This window comes from Bubalus bubalis, chromosome 11 (assembly GCF_019923935.1).
Source record: "Bubalus bubalis isolate 160015118507 breed Murrah chromosome 11, NDDB_SH_1, whole genome shotgun sequence".
Lineage (NCBI taxonomy): Eukaryota > Metazoa > Chordata > Mammalia > Artiodactyla > Bovidae > Bubalus > Bubalus bubalis.
Genome location: NC_059167.1, coordinates 82064151 through 82083951, shown reverse-complemented (window position 1 = coordinate 82083951; position 19801 = coordinate 82064151). Strand labels below are relative to the sequence as shown.

At 46.5% G+C, this 19801-nt stretch overlaps 3 protein-coding genes across 8 annotated transcripts; 2 read left to right on the top strand and 1 right to left on the bottom strand.

The window, feature by feature from the left end:
* On the top strand, positions 1 to 6028 carry TINF2 (TERF1 interacting nuclear factor 2). 5 transcript variants are annotated; one of them, XM_025296148.3, is made up of 9 exons: positions 1 to 671; positions 790 to 894; positions 1014 to 1115; positions 1194 to 1301; positions 1399 to 1495; positions 1664 to 2123; positions 2255 to 2262; positions 2370 to 2461; positions 5017 to 6028. In XM_025296148.3, exons 1-9 carry the CDS (start codon positions 480 to 482, stop codon positions 5185 to 5187), a joined length of 1335 nt encoding a protein of 444 aa, XP_025151933.2. In that variant the 5' UTR covers positions 1 to 479; the 3' UTR covers positions 5188 to 6028. The 5 variants fall into 5 exon arrangements, with proteins under 5 accessions (XP_025151933.2, XP_025151934.1, XP_044781272.1 ...); XM_025296149.3 differs by lacking the exon at positions 5017 to 6028 and adding an exon at positions 2587 to 2870 and having other exon boundaries at positions 2 to 671; XM_025296146.3 differs by having other exon boundaries at positions 4 to 671; positions 2210 to 2262.
* Positions 3268 to 9848, bottom strand: GMPR2 (guanosine monophosphate reductase 2). Of its 2 annotated transcripts, none has more exons than XM_006043289.4 (10): positions 9692 to 9848; positions 9192 to 9287; positions 8931 to 9050; positions 6660 to 6743; positions 6340 to 6513; positions 5468 to 5549; positions 5270 to 5376; positions 5042 to 5084; positions 4095 to 4254; positions 3268 to 3898 (listed from the first exon to the last, which is right to left on the bottom strand). In XM_006043289.4, exons 2-10 carry the CDS (start codon positions 9276 to 9278, stop codon positions 3709 to 3711), a joined length of 1047 nt encoding a protein of 348 aa, XP_006043351.1. In that variant the 5' UTR covers positions 9279 to 9287; positions 9692 to 9848; the 3' UTR covers positions 3268 to 3708. The 2 variants fall into 2 exon arrangements, with proteins under 2 accessions (XP_006043351.1, XP_025151941.1); XM_025296156.3 differs by having other exon boundaries at positions 9192 to 9305; positions 9692 to 9845.
* A 192-nt stretch (positions 9849 to 10040) lies between these two features.
* NEDD8 (NEDD8 ubiquitin like modifier) lies at positions 10041 to 18951 on the top strand. Its single transcript, XM_006043281.3, has 4 exons — positions 10041 to 10306; positions 17718 to 17765; positions 17934 to 18016; positions 18582 to 18951. Exons 1-4 carry the CDS (start codon positions 10289 to 10291, stop codon positions 18676 to 18678), a joined length of 246 nt encoding a protein of 81 aa, XP_006043343.1. The 5' UTR covers positions 10041 to 10288; the 3' UTR covers positions 18679 to 18951.
* The last annotated feature ends 850 nt before the right edge of the window (positions 18952 to 19801 follow it).

The following is a 19801-nucleotide window of genomic DNA, read 5'->3' as shown; positions in this document are numbered from 1 at the left end:
AGCCCAGATCGGCGGTCCCCTCCACCCCGAAGCTGTCGGAAGTGCGCGGAAGCGAGGGCGGGGACCAGCAGCGGCGCCGGATCTGCCCGGGCGTGCCCTTGTGACGCGACGTCACGTATCCCCTGTCTGGCGGCCCATTGGTTCGCCACTACCACCCTTTTCCCGGGTAGGAGAACTGGTCGCAGAGCCGGAAGCGAGGTAGCCTTCGGGTTTGAGACAGCGGCGGCGTTTCAGGCAGAGCGGTCTAGTGCCAGTGGAGCTGGCCAGCTTCTCCATTCAGGCTCCATCCCGAGTTGGAGAGAAACAGGATTCTGGTGGCCCTTGGGAGGCGCAGAGTCGGATAGCCAAGTATCCGTTGCAGACTGAAATAGCGGAGCCAGTAAGGGCCACCGGAAGCCCCGCCCCTGGGAGGAGTCGGGAAGCAGCGCCGAGGAGGTAGGAACCCAAAGAGACGGCCCCTTGGGTGGGGTCCACCTGCCATGGCCACACCCCCGGGGGCCGGTCCCGCTGCTCTTCGCTTTGTAGCTGCTGCCAGCTGGCAAGTCATTCGCGGACGCTGCGTGGAGCATTTTCCCCGAGTAGTGGAGTTTCTGCGATACCTGCGCGCTGCTGCCCCTGGCTTGGTTCGCTACCGGCATCATGAACGCCTGTGTATGGGCCTAAAGGCCAAGGTATTGGAACAAACAGGACCTGGTAGAAGGGATAGGGATCGACTACCTGGGGGTGGAACCGGTAGGAAAAGGGCAGTTTGCTCCGACGTGGGCTTTCTGAGCTCAGTACCCTCCACAGTTGGTGGTGGAGCTCATCCTGCAGGGCCGGCCTTGGGCCCAGGTTCTAAATGCCCTACATCACCACTTCCCAGAGTCTGGACCTGTAGTGCGGGACCCCAAAATCGTGAGTAACCCTTGAAACGAGCCCTACCCCGGTTAACACCTGATGCAGCAAAGTTGCTCCTCTTCGTGGTCACTGGATCCTAGTGCCCCTAACCTGTTTGCCTTCCTTACCCTCGACAGACAAAGCAGGATCTGAGGAAGATATCGGAGGCTCAGGAAACCTTTTGCCAGCAGGTGAAGCAGCTGGCAGAAGCCCCTGTTGATTTGGCTTCGAAGCTGCAGGTGGGACTGGTTGCTTTGGAAGCAGTGGTGTAGCTGTTGGCTCTACCCCTCTCTGACCTGCTGCTTTTCCTCCTGCAGGAACTTGAACAAGAGTATGGGGAAACTTTTATGGCAGCCATGGAAAAGCTGTTTTTTGAATATTTGTGTCAGCTGGAAAAAGCACTGCCTACGCTGCAGGCACAGCAGGTTTTGTTGGGACAAAACACTTAAGGGCAGAATGCTGGGGTGGCGGGTGGGGTTGTAACAAGGCCTGTGGTCTTCATGCCTCTCTCCCTTCTCACAGCTTCAGGATGTGCTGAGCTGGATGCAGCCTGGAGTTTCTATTACTTCTTCTTTTGTCTTGAGCCAATATGGCGTGGACATGGGGTGGCCACTTCCAGGTACCAGGACCATGTGGGAGAACTAAGAATTTGGGGGGTGGAGTTTTTAGCTTGAGACCTTTTGAGACAGCCCACTGGAAGGGTTACATGGGCCTGAGGTATAAGAAACCAAACTGAGTGGATGTGTTCAAATTTTAGCTTTTTAAGGAGCCTTGTTTTCTTCTTCAGAGTGCTCTGCTACTGATTCAGTGAACACGACAGAGCCCTCAGAGCAGAGTCCTCCTCAGCAACCAAGACCAGCACTCCACGACCCTCTGCCAAAAGCCTCTCCTAGCCCACTGCTTCCTCAGGGACCAGCCTCGAGGAAGCATCCGGAACCTCTGACAGGCCACCATTTCAATCTGGCCCCTCTAGGCCGGCGAAGAATCCAGCCCCAGTGGGCACCCACTAGCAGAGGCCATAAGGAGCGCCCCACAGTCATGCTGCTCCCCTTCAGGGACGTGGGTTCACCAGCCCAGGTCACATCTAAGCCTGGGAAGAGTAAAGATGGCACACATACAGCAGATGCAGCCGGTGCTGTGGGCACCAGAGCACCCTCGACTGGGAAGTCTAGGAGTCCATCCAAGACCCTGGGAGGAAGAGCTCTGAAGGAGACTCCAACTGACTCATCTGCCTCAGAGCAAAAGGAGTGAGTAGAACAGCTGCTTCTCCCTACTAGCGGCACGTGCCTTGCCCGCTTTCCTTTCACCCTGTCTTTGCTTGCTCCCACCTCAGGAACTGCCACATGGAACCACTAAGACTGTCATTATCACCTCCTAGGAAGTCAGGTAGGTATCCTGAGTCAGAACCAGATCAAACAGCCCTTCCTCCTGGGGACTCCTGCGGATCTGTGTTCACTGAGGAGAGTGCCTGGACTCTGCTTTCCTCCCTACAGTGTGTCCTCCGTCTCTGAACAGCTCTGACATCACCATAGGGGACCTGGTTTTGGACTCTGATGAGGAAGAAGATGGCCAGAGGGAAAGAAGGGTGAGTAGGAAAGCTGGGAAGGGGATGGGTGGGCAGAACAAGACAGAAAGTGACAAGCTCTAGGATATGGAGGGCTCAGGGCACGTTTCAATGATGATAGGATCTCCCTGCTCCCTTCTCTGCAGGAATCTCTGGAAAACTATCAGAAGACAAAGTTTGACACCCTGATCCCCACCTTCTGTGAATACCTACCCTCTTCTGGCCCCAGCACTGTGTCTATCCCTTTCCCTGACTCTACAGACAGTTCTAGACTCCTGTGATAAGACTGAAATGCTCACGACATTCTGCCTGTCTCCTTTCTCTCATACAGTTTAGTGGGGATAAAGTGAAAGCCTGGGCTTGGGTTGCCTGACTATAATGCTGAAGTTACTTTGTAATGCTTGATAATTAAATTTTGGATTTGTTAAAACACTGTCTTGATGCAAGGAAGGGGAATGAAGCCTTCTCTAAGGTCAGGGTAGGTCATTCTTGAGAAACACAACCAGCCTCTCTGGGGCTGGAAGCTGATCCTTTTGCCATTTTACTTCCCTTGGAGAGTGTTGTTCAGACATGCCCAATTACCAGGGCTGAGAGCCTGGAAGAAAAATTTCCTTTTGCTATTCTGAAAATACTCTGTGGTCCGATGCCAGAATATACTTTGTAAATTCTCATGCTGCCAGGTTCGTTGCGGGTAGTGGCTCTAGAATGGAGATATTTCACGGGAAGGGTACTCACTGTCCCTGACTCTACTGGGTCAGTGCCGGCTCCACTTGCCCTGGGGTAGCACCCAGATGCCAGCCTTATGCAGAAACCCCCAGAATCTCAAAGTCATTGGGATCTCTCTTTATTGAGGTATTTAAAGTATGTAAATACTTCCACGCTTTGTAGATATTCAAAGGTCTATTTAATGAATTTGATTAACAAAACATGATTCTAAAAGCCTACCTCTACCAGAACAAAGGCCACATAAAACATTTATGTATGAATCAGCCTCTCTTCTTTTCAGTCCTCTTCAGAATGCTGGGTCCCCAGATTCCTACTTGATTCTCTCAACTTCCTTTTCTCAGCCTGCCTGCCTTGCTTCCTCCCCACTAAGTGCCTTCGGCATTTTGCATGTGCAGATAGAGAAGTACAGAATTACTGCAGGAACCGTCAGGAGAGGATAGGAAATGACCAAGTAATAGCCTGAGTAGCTGGGATGAGAGAGGGGCCCACTTGGGAGCCCTGTGGTGGATGCTAGAGCCCTGGGAGGGCAGAACTGCTCAGGTCTAGCTCTCGTCACTGAAGATTGGATTCACCTGCTGGGTGACACGGATGAAGGTAGTTCTCCGGCTCAGCTCCTTCAGCTTAGCTGCTCCCACGTAAGTGCAGGTGGAGCGGATGCCTCCAAGAATGTCTCGGATGGTATGTTCCACATCCCCTTTAAAGGGCACCTCCACTGTCTTTCCTTCTGAGGCCCTTAGAAGAAGAAAAGCTTTCTTACCTTTTCTCGCTGGATTCCTTACCCTGGTCTCTAGCATTTAGTCCTTCCCTGTTCATCACTTTTCTTCCAAGAACTGTACCATCCATCTCCCAGCAACCATGAGTTCTGCCATCACCCTTCTGGGAAAGTCATGCTTTCCAAGAACCCTTGGCCTCTGGCCACCACACCTACCTGTACTCAGCCACACCCCCGGCATACTTCTTCATGGCCATTTCGGAACTCATGCCGTAGAAGAGCTTGTACTTCCTGCCATTCCTCTCGATGAGCTCACCACCTGACTCACTGTGCCCAGCCAGCATGCCGCCCAGCATCACGAAGTCAGCCCCTGCCCCTGCCAGCACCAGCGAGAGGGTAAGAGATGAAACTGGCCCAGGTGCCCAAACTGTCACCCTCAGAAGCAATTCACACCAAGTTTTCAGGCCTCACAATGATTCTGGCATCTTCCTGGTTTTGTTTCCTTAGCTGGCCCATAACCCAAGCACACAGGCCTGCTCTGCCCTGACTCTATTCCTCAGTAGGCCTGACTTTTCCAAGAATTTCAAAAAGAGTCTCTGCCAGGCTTCTGCTCTCTGCTTTTTGTTGCTTTTGCCAGCTGCCTCTTTTTACTGTGCCCAGCCAAACAAGACTCACTTCGAGTGTCTCAAGAGCAAAGGTCTCCAACTTGAGTGTGAGCAAGGATGACCCAGGAAGCTGGGAAAGTACAGATCTGCAGCCCTACTCCCCAGAGCTAGATCCTGTGGATGCGGTGTGGGGCTCAGACCTCTACTCCATCCAGTTGTCCAGGCGATGGTGCAGATGGTCCTGGCCCACATTTGGAGAGTCTGTATTAGAGTTTCAGGATGTCCCCTGCTGGCTGTCCCAGGTGACACCATAGACTTCTGGGTCCCTAGTCATATTATTAAAGAACAGCTTTCTTGGACTTCCCTAGCCTGATCCTCAGCCCGCTTCAGTGTTCTTGCCTGGAGAATCCCAGGGATGGGGGAGCCTGGTGGGCTGCCATCTATGGGGTCGCACAGGGTTGAACACGACTGAGGCAACTCAGCAGCAGCAGCCTGATCCTAGACCCTCAGAGGTGACTCATCCTCTTCTACAGGATCCTCCTTACGTGCCCTCCTTACCGAAAGCCTTGGCCACATCCCCAGGACAGCTGCAGCCTCCATCCTGCAAAGTAAGGAGCACTGTGAAGAGACAGCATGGATGCCCCAAGCCCTCTAGGAGGTCCCAGCGGCCCAGCTCAATGCTGACAGGGACCCAGGAACCCTAATCCAAACTCTACCAGAACCTCCAGACATGGGTGAGAACCCAGATGTTTGGCAGCTTCATATCTATCCTGCCCTTGACCTTACTGAAATGATGTGGCCTTTGAGGCCGTGAGCAGCATCTGCACACTCCATCACTGCACTTAGCTGTGGATACCCCACTCCGGTTTTCTTCCGGGTGGTACACACGGAGCCTGAGAAGAATGTGACAAGAATGAGGATGAAGTTGTTCACAGGTGTCTGCCACTGGAGGGGTGGCCAGCGGCCCCCAGTGAACCAGCTTACCTGGTCCAATTCCCACTTTGATGATGTCAGCCCCAGAAAGGATCAGCTCTTCCACCATTTCTCCTGTTACCACATTCCCTGCCTGGGACAGAACCATCAAAACAGTATTCTCAGGGTCAGAAAGAGAGGAGGCAATGTGCTTCCAACATTATTACAAAGAAGAGTCGCTGGGTTCCCCTTTTAGATGAGTCACTTCAAAGGACCCTGCTTCCCAAGCTGAGCTGGGGGGGGAGTGGCCAGTGTCGCTGCTGTACTAGGGTAAAGTGGGGGTCCATCTGGAATAAGCTCACACCGCATTTACAGTAGATTTCTCTCTCCCTCCCCACCAAGACACCCAAACATATCCTGTCCTTAAACTGTTACGTCATGAGACCTCTCTGGCTTCAGGGGAAGTGGGAGGACATGGTAATGTAGGCTAAGTACCCACCTACCCAGCTGTATTTGCTTTTGATGAACAGGACAGAGAGACCCCACAATGCTGTGAAGAAAACAAGGCCTTGTCATCACTCCCCTGAGCTTGTAAAAAATAAAACTGCGTTTCATGCAACCCCTTTAATGTAAGACCATAGTGTCTGTCCATGTCTTTGGGCAGGTGTGTATGTACCAGGGATAGGTACAATGCATAAGTGTTCCATTGTGGTTTGGTGAGTGACATCGGGTACTGGATTTACAAGACTGTGTATCAAGGGTCAGAGAAAACAGCACTGGCCAGTAACAAACATCTCAAATGGGGAACCATGGATAACCACCCAGTGCCATGATGAAGTGGACTAGGAAATGCAGTAGAGGAGAAAGGAACTTATAACAAATTAGAGTGGCAGGAAGAGTGGGGGAAGGAGAGGAATGGACCCACTAGAGGGCAACAGACATACCATGATGGTGTGTTCAGGGAAGCGCTTCCGCACATCCTTCACAAATTCCACAAAGTGTTCAGAGTAGCCATTGGCCACGTCCAGGCATACATACTTCACCTGGGGAATAGCGTTCAGGATCTGTTCCAGCTGCTCAAAGTCCGAAGAGCCTGTGCCTGAGCTGGCAGCCAGATGCTGTGAGAGAAACAGGGTCATGAGCATGTCAGAGGCAACAACATGGCTGGTTAGCCAAGGGGAGTGGGGAGGTCAGGGTTGGAAGGCAAGCAAAAGGGATTGTCGGAAGACTGGGCTAAGGAAGGGATCGGGAGGACCGGTGTTACCTCAAGACAGTCAGGATTCTGGCTGGCAAACTCTTTCCACTGCTCGAGGCTGTAGTGTTTATGGACAGCGGTGAAGAGGGAGAACTGGGGAGAAGAAAGCATTAAAAAGGAAAGAACTTGTTAGAACCGCTTTCTCTGGAAACAGACCTTTATATTATCCTATCTGAGGAACAAAAGGACTGAAGTCTGGAAAAAGCAACTTGAAGATGTCAGTGGTTGAGCTGAGACCTCAGTTCCACCATTATTCTCCCTACAAATGCAGTCGGGCTTTTCCACATAAGCCAGTACCTGCCCAACACTCCCACCAAAGCACTAAGTCATTTGGATTGGATTTTACCTGCCAGCGTGTGCAGTGCTTCTGACTTAAAAGGTGACAAGGACAAGCTGTTGGTGCAGTGGGATAAGCCCAGACAAGAGAGAACCATGAAAAGGCTGTACAGAGACAGTGTCTGCCTGCATTGACTCAGCTCCTCCTATGATAGCCTAGTACGGAACTAACCTATTTTTGGTGTTTTCTGTTCCATTTATCAGCAGTAATTCAGTGAGCCTAAAGGCTCACAAAGTCAAAAGAGGTAAAGCCTTAAGGTTAACAGCCAATAAGGTACTACCCTTTCTCCATCTCTGCTAAAGTAGTGGACAAAAGGGACTTTGTCGGTGGTCAGTGGTTGAGACTCACTTCCCATGCAGGGGGTGGGTTCGATCCCTGGTCCCACATGCTTCAACACATGGAACCCACCCCCCCCCAAAAAAGTAATGGACAGATTTTCTTAAGTCATGGACCAACCTGAAAAGTCTGTTTCATTCAGCCTGTTTCCGTTAACCAAGTTCAAGGCTAGAATGACTCATCAGACTTATGTTCCCTAGCTCAAAAAATTGCAGACAACATCCCAATACAAAGGCCACTGTGAATGCTGGTGTTTGTGCTTTAAAAGTGCAGACAAGCGAATAAACAAGGCAGCAGTTGAGAAAGCACAAATCTTGCAACTGATAAGAGATCTAAGGGATTAGCCGGCAGTAAGGAAGTGCACATGCTATACTCAGACATCATCAACACTACCCAGCCAAAGCTGCTACTGAATTCTGCTTTCTCAGAACACTCTGCCACTAACAAAGAAAAATCACTCTAGGAAGTCATCACACCTGGGAGATATCTTGGCATAGGGTGGCATGATGAATACATCCAATTACATACCAAGCTAGAGATCTAGAAAAAGGTCCTTGCTTGCACCCAACCTTTTAATTATTACTGAGACTTGCCTGTATCTCTAAAATCTGACTTCTTAAACATTCATCAGCAGAAACAAAAAGCCAGTCTCAACATAAAGCATCAAGAAAGTCCCAGCAATGTCCATACGTTGTAGGACATCTGTTAACAGTGAAGTCAGATTCACCATTGCTGCTTAACTCTACTGGATAGGCCAGGTGGACAATGGGCAACAGTGGGATTGCTAAGCAGACAGTGAATGGCAACAGAAATATGGTACCAAAGCTGCATAACTATGAACCTCAGAGAAATGGCAGCATACATTCCAGAAAGACTTATAGCAATCAGAAACAGAGAAAGGGAGACGAAGTCCTTAAGGATAGCAGAGCCACAAGCAGCAGCAGAATCCATCAACCAGGGCTACATGGATAACCAGAAGAGTGTATACATCCTCAGGATACCCAAAGTAACTATCTACTTTCTCAGCTACAAGTATAGAAGCAAGTAATATAACTGACAGGAGCAGCATCTTCCATTTTGAAAACAAGCAATAACCTGAATAAGAAAAACATTCCATTTTGGGCACATCCCAGAACACCCAGGAACCTAGGACTTAAAAGGAAGATTAAAAAAAAAAATAGCAGGCATGAAAGAAACTAAATTTCTTCTAGGATTTTCTAGTTGGGAATTTTTGAATGCTCAAACTATATTTAGTTTCTGGACTAAAACAGTGAATGCTGAGTATCCTAACAGTAGTGTAAAGAGAGATGCATGTGGTTTGTAGAGGGTAATCTGGGTAGTGGGAAAAATTGGCAGGATGTTTAAAATGCTGGACAGGAGAAGAGGGAAGTTTCGTTAAAATGGGTGCAAAACTTAGCTTTGAATCTCCCTAAGTCAGATGGCCATTTAAAGTTATCAGATAAAGAGGCCTTAGTACTATTGCAGAAAGCAGTAAATCAAGCATCCTGTTAATTGCCAGAGCTGACCTGGGATGGGAGTGGGGATGCAGATACCTCTGCAGTCAGCCCACAAAACACCATGAGGAAGGGGCATGAGGGAAGTCCTACCTTACAGAGGACCTTGGCCATCTCAAAGGTGCCCACAGTATCCATATTGGCAGCAATAATGGGGATCCCAGTGTACATCTGCTTTGAGTTCCGAAAGGCAAAGGATCTTGTGAGATCCACCTGCAGATGCGAACAGGAAACTGAGCGTTTCACTCATCCAAAAACAAGTACTGCAGGAGAGCAAAAGCCAGGAATCTTTCCCAGTTCAGGCCCTCCAAGGAGCTTGTGATCAAGAAAGAGCAACTAGGAAAGCAGGCTCACCTCACTTCGAGACTTAAGGGTACTGCGTTTGGGCCTCAACAGGACATCCTTGAAATCCAGCTTGACGTCGTTGTCGATGTGAGGCATGGCAGGGACCTTAAGATAGCAATGAATCTGAGGGTTGGAAGGTAGGAAAAGTCTGGGAGAGGGTAGCTGAGTCAACTTCCCTTTAGGTCTTAATGCCCTGTTAGGGCTGGGTGGCTTATCTCTCTCCTAGCTGAAATCGTGGAAAGTCTGAGCATTGACTGAGGTACAGTCCCTGAAGAATGTCACTTCAGACCCATGCGGTTTCACTTTCTCTCGGTGTCTTCAACAAATAGTACTATTTGTTGGGGAGAACTGGGAGTTCTCCCAGTGAGTGACCCTAAAATGGTGCATTCTTTACCCCACCACTCTTCTTTCCGCCACCCTTACAAAGACCAATCTAGGGTAAGGGGCAGATTTGGGAGCGAGGAGTGGTGGGTTTCTCATAAACCAGCTTCCGGGATAGGGGTACTCACTTCCTGTCTCCGTGATTCGAGTGGCAGTTGACCAACGCTTCTCTCGCTTAACCACAGCCTCGTGCAGCCCCGCTGAGCCTTGTGGGATAACAGGTTGGGCTAATTTGCCGCAGAGAACTAGCAACCGAGGAATTCCGGCTTCGGGGGCAGCCGTGCAAGGCCTTCTGGGTAACAGAGTTCACACACTGAGGATGCCGTCGGATCCGAGGGACAGGGGACTACAACTCCCAGAGTGAGACGCGCGGAGCTGCCCCCTGGCATGATGGGAGGAGTAGTTCGTTCCGTGCCCTCTTATCACTAGCCCCAACTCACTGGGGACTCTCAGAATTGTCATCTCTGCTGAGACTAAGCTGGCTGCCTTTTTACTTTCTTTTTTTTTCTTTCACTACGCCACCGAAACGAAACGCAGAAATATTCCTGAGCCTTTCCGGAACCCCTTGGAAAGAAGGGAGAGGGGGCGTGCGAGGCAGGGGTGGAGCCTGGCAGTGACCCGGAAGTAGAAGTGATTCCTGCCGGCGGAGTGCTGGGGAGAGGCATCGGCGACCGCAGCGGCAGAAGCAGCAATTTGTCTGTGTGCAGCCCCAAACTGAGAAGAAGATGCTAATTAAAGTGAAGGTGGGAGCACCACCAGCCTTGCCAAGACGGCAGTGGTACTGGGCTGGCCGCTGTGCCTTAAGGGAGAAACCGGGAAGGAAAACCACGCCTTTCCCGAGCCTGGAGGGGGTTGACAGCTTCGGGGCTCCGCGCGAGGGGTGCCGGGAGGTAGGGGGGAGGCCCAAAAGGACTTTAAGAGCAGGGGGCTGGCCCCGTCAGGAGACTCTTCCTTACCTGCTTTTACTTCAGGGCCGCCTTTGTCCGAAGTCTCGCTGTTTGTATGCACCCCCGCGGTCATAGAGAAGGCCTAGCAGCATTTTGGCCTCCTTATCTCTCGGTTTTTTTGGAATGAGCTCTGTTCTCCATCCTTCATCCCCAAGTTACCCGGTTCTCCCAGCGCCTAACGTAGGCTACTCCGAGTACAGCACAGCACAAAAGCGTTAGCCTAGGGAACTGGGGCCTCCCAAAACTAGACTGTAAGCCTTGGCTAGTTGTTGCCAAGATATAGTATCTCAGCCTTCCTTCAGGAACCAAAGGTGGGAGCGTGTTCAGTCAGCGCCTGCCTTTCTGAGCCAGCATCCTGGACTAGCCTCACTTCCTTGACTGAGGCAGGCTATCAGTACCCTAGTACGCGATCTCCATCCCGCCTCCCATGGTTCTTCACTAATTCCCAACCCTCATTAGCCCTACCTGCAGTTTCCTTCTTTGTGCCTTAAGACGGAGGGACAAAAACTACCAATTGGTGCAGTGCAACGTTAAACTTTTTTTTAACTGCTAAGTAAGTCTGTCGTTACTGCGTCTGCTCCTTAGTGTATTTACCACGCATAATAGCCATTAACATCTTTAGCTCTTCTGAACTACCTCTTAGCTAAGGATTGGGGCCAAGCAGCATTTTAAAGGTCATTGTTTTTTAAAATTTGAATAATGACTTACAGCTTATAGCTCAGTCAGTAAAGAATCCGCCTGCAATGCAGGAGACTTGGGTTCGATTCCTGGGTCAGGAAGATAGATCCCCTGGAGAAGGAAAGGGCAACCCACTTCAGTATTCTTGCCTGGAGAATCCCATGGACAGAGGAGCTTGGCAGGCTGCAGTCCATGGGGTCACAAGAGTTGGACACGACTTAGCAACTAAACCACATATTTTCATTTCCTTTGGATAAATACCAAGAAATGGAATTACTAGGTCATGTATAACGTTAAAAGAAACTGCCAAACAATTCTCCAAAATGTGGCACCATTTTACATCCCCACCTGCAATGAGTAAGCATTCTATCTGCTCTGCACCCATCTTTATTTTAGCTGTTATAAGGGAGTGAAATGTTACCTCAGTCAGGTTTAGATTAATCACTGTTGGTCTCCCCCCACCACAGCATTTTGTCACTGCACTTTTGTATTTGGGCAATAATAATCAGTATGGCATTTCCTTGTATGTTGGTTTGTTTTAATAATTGTATGTCTCATTGTCTGTTGATTGTAAATCTACACTTGAAAAAGATTGTTGACAGAGGCTGAGTCACTTAATTTCTTTTGTATCCCCTCCAGTGCTTAGAGCAGAATGTTAAGTTTAGGTTCATCATAGTTCAGTTGAATACCATTGGATGTATTCCTAGGTCACATAATCAGATTTGAGGGAAGAAACCCAGTATGACGTGATCTTTTAAAATTGTTTAGTTTTATTTATTTATTTTTAATTGTTCAGTTTTAAACAGTTTTAATTTATGGACAATTTCAAACATATAAACAGCAAAGAGAAGGAATAATACACCCTATGTTGTTGTTTAGTCACTAAGTCATGTCCAGCTCTTTTGTGATCCCATGGACTGTAGTCCACCAGGCTCCTCTAGGTCCATGGGATTTCCTAGTCAAGAATACTGGAGTGTGTTGCCATTTCCTTCTCCAGGGCATCTTCCCAACCCAAGGATTGGACCCAGGGATCGAACCCACGTCTCCTGCATTGGCAGGCGGATTCTTCACCACTGAGCCACCAGGGAAGCCAAAGCACCCTATACACAGTTTCAAAACTATCATCTCATGGCCAATCCTATTTTATTTATACTGACTACTTTTCTTACTTGATATTTTAAGAAGCAAATCCCAGATAGTGTACCATGTATTATTTGTACATATTTCAGTATTTATCTGTAAAAAATTTTTTCCCTAACATAACCATAATTATTACACCTAAAAAATCAACAATAACTCCTCACTATCATTGTCTTACTTATTTTTTACAATTTGTTTGAATCTGGATCCAATTAAAATTCATACATTGTGCTTGGTTGATAAGTATTTTAGGCCTCTTTAAAATTGTAATTCTACATTTCCCTGATTTTTTCTTGTTTAATAACCTAGATTATTGGCCCCATAGAGTTTCCTGTATTTTGGATTTTGCTGACTACATCCCCATGTAGTCTTTTAATATATCTCTTTCCTCTTTATTTCCTGTCAATTGATAATAAGATCTAGAGGCTCAGTTAGTCCTGTTTGTCTGTTCATGTGAGAATAATTCAGGGGTGGTTTTGTGACATTTACTTCTGTCAGGTGGTTTTGCTTTCTGTGATGTTAGTAGTTGCCTAGATCTATTATTTCATTGGAGTTTACAAAATGGGGATATTCTGATTTTATTGTTGCTTCCTACATAAGCTGGAATGCTGAGCCGTGTCCAGCACAGTGCCCATTAGCCCTCGTGGGCTATCAAGCACTTGAAATGTGGCCAGTGAGACTGAGGAATTGAAGTTTTATTTCAGTTATTTATTTTATTTGTATTTCATTTTAGTTAAATATAAGAACTAAAACTTTATTCAGCCCTTGCTACTGCTGCTGCTAAGTCGTTTCAGTCGTGTCCGACTCTGTGCGACCCCATAGACAGCAGCCCATCAGGCTGCCCCGTCCCTGGGATTCTCCAGGCAAGAACACTGGAGTGGGTTGCCATTTCCTTCTCCAATGCATGAAAGTGAAAAGTAAAAGTGAAGTCGCTCAGTCGTGTCGGACTCTTAGAGACCCCATGGACTGCAGCCTACCAGGCTCCTCTGTCCATGGGATTTTCCAGGCAAGAGTACTGGAGTGGGGTGCCATTGCTGGGAAACCTTTTAACTTGTTTGGAACAAGTTGGGAATGTAAATCTTTTTCAACTGTAAATTATGAAAAAAATTTTAATCTTTTTAATACTTATTTATGTGGCTGCATTGGGTCTTGGTTGCATCACGTGGGATCTTCTGTTGCGGCACATGGACTCCGGCTCAGTAGTTGTGGCACTCCGGCTTAGTTGCTCCTTGGCATGTGGGATCTTAGTTCCCCTACCAGGGATCAAACCCTGATCCCCTGCATTGCAGGATGGATTCTTAACCACTGGACCACCAGGGAAGTCTCATCAACTGTAAATTATGAAATTTAAATACAGATCAAGTATTTGAGATGAAAACTTACCATCTGCATTGAAGTGTGCTATAAGTATGAAATGCACACAGGATTTTGAAGATTTAGTTACAAAAAAGAATGTAAAATATATTAATAATTTGCATATATTGGGTTTCAGAATATTAAAATTGCACCTTTAAAAATGTGGCTACTAGAATATTTAATATTGTATATGTGGGTGTTACTAAGTTTCTATCTCTAGTAGACGGTGCTACTTTACTCTCAGCAAGGACATTATTTTAATTTTTTTTTTTTCATTCCAGAGTGTTCATGGTTTTTAAAAAAGGAAAATACAAAAAAGCACAAAAAAAGTAATTTAAGTCAGCCATAATCTCACAACTCAAAAGCACTGATGTGTATATGCTTTCAAACTTTTTTGAAAGCATATAAATACACATGTTGATTTATTTATTTACAAAATTAGAATTATACTATTAATCTAAATACAATTTGAGGAGTCTGTGATTTTCCCCCTGTGTCTGTACCATAATTTATTTAACCTTCAATTTAACCTTAAATTGCTGTTTCTAGTTTTGCAGTTTGAAAAGGTTGCAGTCCCATTGTCATAGATATATTTTTGGACATATTATTTTCCCAGAAGTGTTGTTGCTGGGATGCCATATGCCAGAATGCTGTCTGGATACATTCATAGGCTTTTGTAGTCAATCTCAGAAACAAGAGAACCAGTCCTAGACTTTTAGAATTTATAAACCAGTAATTTTTTTTCAAACCTTGTAAAGCACAAGCATCCAACTCTTGGGAGGGCAGTTCTAGGCCTCCTGTTAGAGTTTTTTGTACTTTTTAAAAATTGTTATTATTAAATCAGAATGAATATTTATTAATATCCATATGATAAAGGAATATATTTTTATTAGAAATGTAAATAGTACAGATAAAGGGAGAGTTAGGTTTGGTAAACCCTGTGCTCAGTCCTACTCCTCTTCTCAAGGATAATCATTTTAAGAGATAGGTATACTTTTAATCCTTTTTATGTATGTATGTATATATCTACATGTAGAAAGTGATACTAATCGTATATTCTTTTAGATCTTTCCATGTCTGTGTATAAGCTGTTGCATAATAAATATATCATTCTATGGGTGTACCATAGTTTGTTTTCTTATTAATAGGCATTAGGCTATTTCTCGGAGAAGGCAGTGGCGCCCCACTCCAGTACTCTTGCCTGGAAAATCCCATGGACGGAGGAGCCTGGTAGGCTGCAGTCCATGGGGTCGCTAAGAGTCGGACACGACTGAGCGACTTCACTTTCACTTTTCACTTTCATGCATTGGAGAAGGAAATGGCAGCCCACTCCAGTGTTCTTGCCTGGAGAATCCCAGGGACGGGGGAGCCTGGTGGGCTGCTGTCTATGGGGTTGCACAGAGTCGGACACGACTGAAGCGACTTAGCAGCAGCAGCAGCAGCAAGCTATTTCTAGTGTTTTGCTTTTATAAAAGGTGTTACTGCTACTGCTAAGTCACTTCAGTGGTGTCCGACTCTGTGCGACCCCATAGATGGCAGCCCACCAGGCTCCCCTGTCCCTGGGATTCTCCAGGCAAGAACACTGGAGTCGGTTGCCATTTCCTTCTCCAATGCATGTTACAGTATACTTTATATGTTCCTCTTTGAATATGTACTGAAATTTCAAGTTTTTCCTTTAGGTTAGTTACCTAGAAATAGAATTGTCTGGTTAAAGAGTCTTTGCATTAAGAACAATAAAGTGAAATATTTGTGGACAACACAGAATTGTATACTTTTCATTTGGTCAGGAAAGAGCCTTAAAAAAAATACCGTATATTGTCACTGTCATTTCATAAAAGGATATTTTAACAGCTGAATATATTTAGTTTCAGGGCTTCCCAGGTGGCACAGTAGTAAAGAATCTGCCTGCCATTGCAGGAGATGCAAGAGACACAGGTTCAATCCCTGGGTTGGGAAGGTTCTCTGGAGTAGGAAATGGCAACCTGCTCCTATATTTTTGCAGAAAATCAGAGGAGTGTGGCGGGCTACCGTCCATGGGGTCACAAAGAGTCAGACACAATCGAGAATGCATGCACATATTTAGCTTCATGAAAATCTCACTGTTGCTATTCCTTTTCTCATTTTAACATAGACTATTGAATTTTCATATAGACCAGCTTGGGTTGGGGTGGAAACTTAAGAATCACTATTGTAATTTATTATTTTGCATCCAAACAGGTCAATCCAAGGGAGTTACTCCTGCATTTTTTTTTTTTTTTTAATATCCTTAGTACTGAGCCATTGTCATGGTTGAGAAATTAGGTCTTATGTCCTTTCTTCATTCTGGTCCCATAAGTGGGAACCATATGTTATTTTGTGATCTGCCACAGGAGTGTACATTGAGTCCCAATACTAGGTCACCTGGACTTCCCAGGTGGCTCAGTGGTAAAGAATCCACCTGCCAAGGAAGGAGTTGGAGATGCAGGTTCGATCCCTGGGTCAGGAAGGTCCCCTGGAGAAGGAAATGGCAACCTAGTCCAGTATTCTTGCCTGGAAAATCCCATGAACAGAGAAGCCTGGCGCACTACAGTCCATGGGGTCATAAAGAGTCAGATGCGACTTGGCAACTGAGCATGCGTGCACTAGATCAGCCAGCCTCAGGCAGTGCTGAACATGGAGCTAAAAGCTCTGGTTCTGGGGCCAGCGAATTTGTGTTTGGATCCACACTCTCCTTTTGACATCATAGGCATGCTTTTTAACCTGTCCAAACCCCATTTTCCTGATCTATAAATGGTTATAGGAATAGTACATATCTCAGGTTACTTGCAAGGATTAAATGTATTGATGCATGTAAGACACTTGGTATAGTTTCTGACTCTTAGAAAGTGTTCAGTAAGTGTTGGCTGTGATCATAACATGATCTTCAGTGTATTTAGTGAGTGAAGTTGGCTCAGTTGTGTCCGACTCTTTGTGACCCCATGGACTGTGGGTCCTCCGTCCATGGGATTTTCCGGACAAGAGTACTGTGTGGGTTGCCATTTCCTTCTCCAGGAGATCTTCCTGACCCAGGGATTGAACCCGGGTTTCCCGCGTTGTAGGCAGGCGCTTTACCGTCTGAGCCACCAGTGTATTTAGCCTTTCCATTATTGACTGCTTATATGTCAAACACCGTACTTTGTGCTTAGACTGGGAAGATTGAACAGTCTCTGTCCTTTAAGAAGTTGGAGTATAAATTGGAGAGTTTGACACTTAACTAGCTGTAATATCTATTAAAGTGCATTGGTGACGTCATCAATCTTAAAGGGTCCCTTAAAGGTTTGAGAAGGAGTGGAAGAGGGGATGGCAACAAAGAAAACAGTAGAAGCAAAGAAAATGCCCCTAAATGAGACCATCCATTTGTAGTCTAGATTACTATAGACTGATGCAGGTGGAACTTTAAGAGCAAGGATGGATGGGAGATAAGATTGGATGAAGCACAGCATTTGTAAGTGTACAGTTGTGTTTTGGGTATCAGCAACCCTTAGCCTATGGAAGAAGTCAAGAAGACCAGAGCTGCAATTTTAGGATTTAGGTGAAAATCTGGAGAAGATACAGGAGAATAGAATGTTGAGTTCTAGTATTGCTTAAAAAGCTGGTCAGAGGTGATTGCTAGTGTCCTTGAGAATGCTTTGAATTATCTGAGTGTTAATTTCTAGCATTAGTACATAAAACAAGGTCCTTTTCAAAGGAATACTCTCCTTAGGACAACTCTCATTGCTGTCTTATCCAAAGGAGTTATAGTATTCTCATGGATTCTAATTGGGTGGGGGATGAGATGACCTGTGAGATTAAGAGGTCAAATGGTTTACAGACTCTTCCCCTGTCAAAGTTGTTCACAGCCTAAAAATGTCTGAAATTGGGTATGAGCAAATACTCCTGACACTTCAAATCAACTTTGCGGAGAGTGTGCATTTCTCAGAAGGAAGTCGATCCCCCAAGGCTAGGCCAGGATGTTTTACCTAGGAGACAAATTGTATACTGAACTATAAGACTCATGAAACCCTTGCTATTTCAGACGCTGACCGGAAAGGAGATTGAGATTGACATTGAACCCACGGACAAGGTAATGTATGCCCAGTACCTCTCCAAGCCTATCTCCCTACATGTACCTTTGCCTGGGTATGCTGATGAACTTAGTCCTTTTGCTCTCATGCTATCTGCATAGCTCTTGTTCTTTCCACTTCCATGGTCCCTCCCCCTGAGCAGCCCCTGACTACTTGTACCCCTAAAGGTGGAACGAATTAAGGAGCGTGTGGAGGAGAAAGAGGGAATTCCACCACAGCAGCAGCGGCTCATCTACAGTGGCAAACAGATGTAAGTATGGAATGGAAATGAAGGTATGGTGATGGGTTTTTTTCCTTGGCTATGCTGGGTCTTTGCTGTGCTGGCTTTGCTCTAGTTGAAGTGCGTGGGATTCTCAACGCCGTGACTTCTCTTGTTGCAGAGCACCAGTTATAGGGTGTATGGGCTTCAGTGGTTTCAACTCCCGGGATCTAGAGCAGATGCTCAACAGTTGTGGTACACGGGTTTAGTTGCTTCTTGGCATGTGGGATCTTTCCAGATCAGGGATTGAACCTCTGTCTCCAGCATTGGCAGGTTGATTCTTTACCACTCAGCCACCAGGGAAGTCTGAAAATATCTCTAATTTCTCTTGTTAACAGGTTACCCATATTGCTAATACCCCTGTGGGCTTTTGTCTGTGTTCAAAATTGAAAGAAATATCAAGTTACAGTTGGGGATTAGTAAAAATATAAAAGATGTAATTTTTTTTCTCATATGCATTCATAGATCTCCAGAGATCCGTGAAACCCAGGTTAAGAATGCCACTCTAAAGGGTATTGCTAATAACTTTTTTTTTCTTTTTTGCTTCTTCCTGTAGGAATGATGAGAAGACAGCAGCTGATTACAAGATATTAGGTGGTTCAGTCCTCCATCTGGTGTTGGCTCTGAGAGGAGGAGGTGGTCTTAGGCAGTGATGGACTCTGCTCCATTTTACCTCCCTGCCCTGTCACTCATAATGAGGCATCATATATCCTCTCACTCTGTGGGACACCAGAGCCACTCCCCACTCCCCTGGATGCCCAGTCTTGTGTGTCTGTTGGTGGGAGACTGTGAGGACCCCAGGAGGCAGTGTTCCTGGCCCAAAGGGCCCTTGCTGGCTATTGGGTTTTAGTTTGCAGTCCTGTGTGCTTCCCTCTCTTATGGCGGTGTCCCTGGTTCTCAATAAAATATTTCTTGACCTCCTGGAATCTTTCTTCTATTGCACACATGTGACTGAAATCAAAGTGGACCCAGGGAATTCCCCAGTGGTTCAGTGGTTACGATTCCCTGTTTTCACTGCTAAGGGCTGGAGTTCAGTCCCTGGTTGGGGAACTAAGATCCCACAAAACGGGTGTGATCTTAGTTTTGAGTTTGGCCAAAAAAACCCAGAATGGACCCAGTGCACACCCAGTTACACCAGGCTGAAGGACTGTGACAATGGAAGGGAACGTACCCTTAGAGGAATTCTCAAACTGTAAGTGTATACTCAGGAGTGTGCTAGAGCCAACTGTTACTTGTGCCAGAGCTAATCATTGGCATCTTTCCCAGACCCATATTAACTGACTTCATGTTGGTAGCTTGAAATTGGCCATGGTCAATAGTATTTACAGAAATTGACAATACAAATCAGTCCTTCCCCCCAAACTGGTTGTTAAATCTATCTTTCAGCATATTACTGATGTGGGTGGTAGAAACCAGGAGAGTGAGTTCTCCCTCACTGAGATGCTACAGGACATTTGGGCCTGGTTCAAGAAAAGCCCTCAAGAACTTAATCAACACTGCATTCTTTTATGGCTGGAATACTGCTGAGGGCTCAGGTTTCTATACCATGGAGAGGCTGATACTGAGATAGGATGAGGAGTGATGAGCTATGATGGATCACTTTAGGTCTCGGTGAGAGAAAATGAGAGAGGGGTACTAGAAGAAAGGGCTTCCCTTCCTTGGCTCCTCTAGTTCAGTAGCATATGGTGAACCTGGGTTGGGTGGAGAAACAAGCGAAGATACCTTGCAGAGACCTGAGGGTCATGGGAGCTGTCGGCGATGGTACTTTGCTGAGGT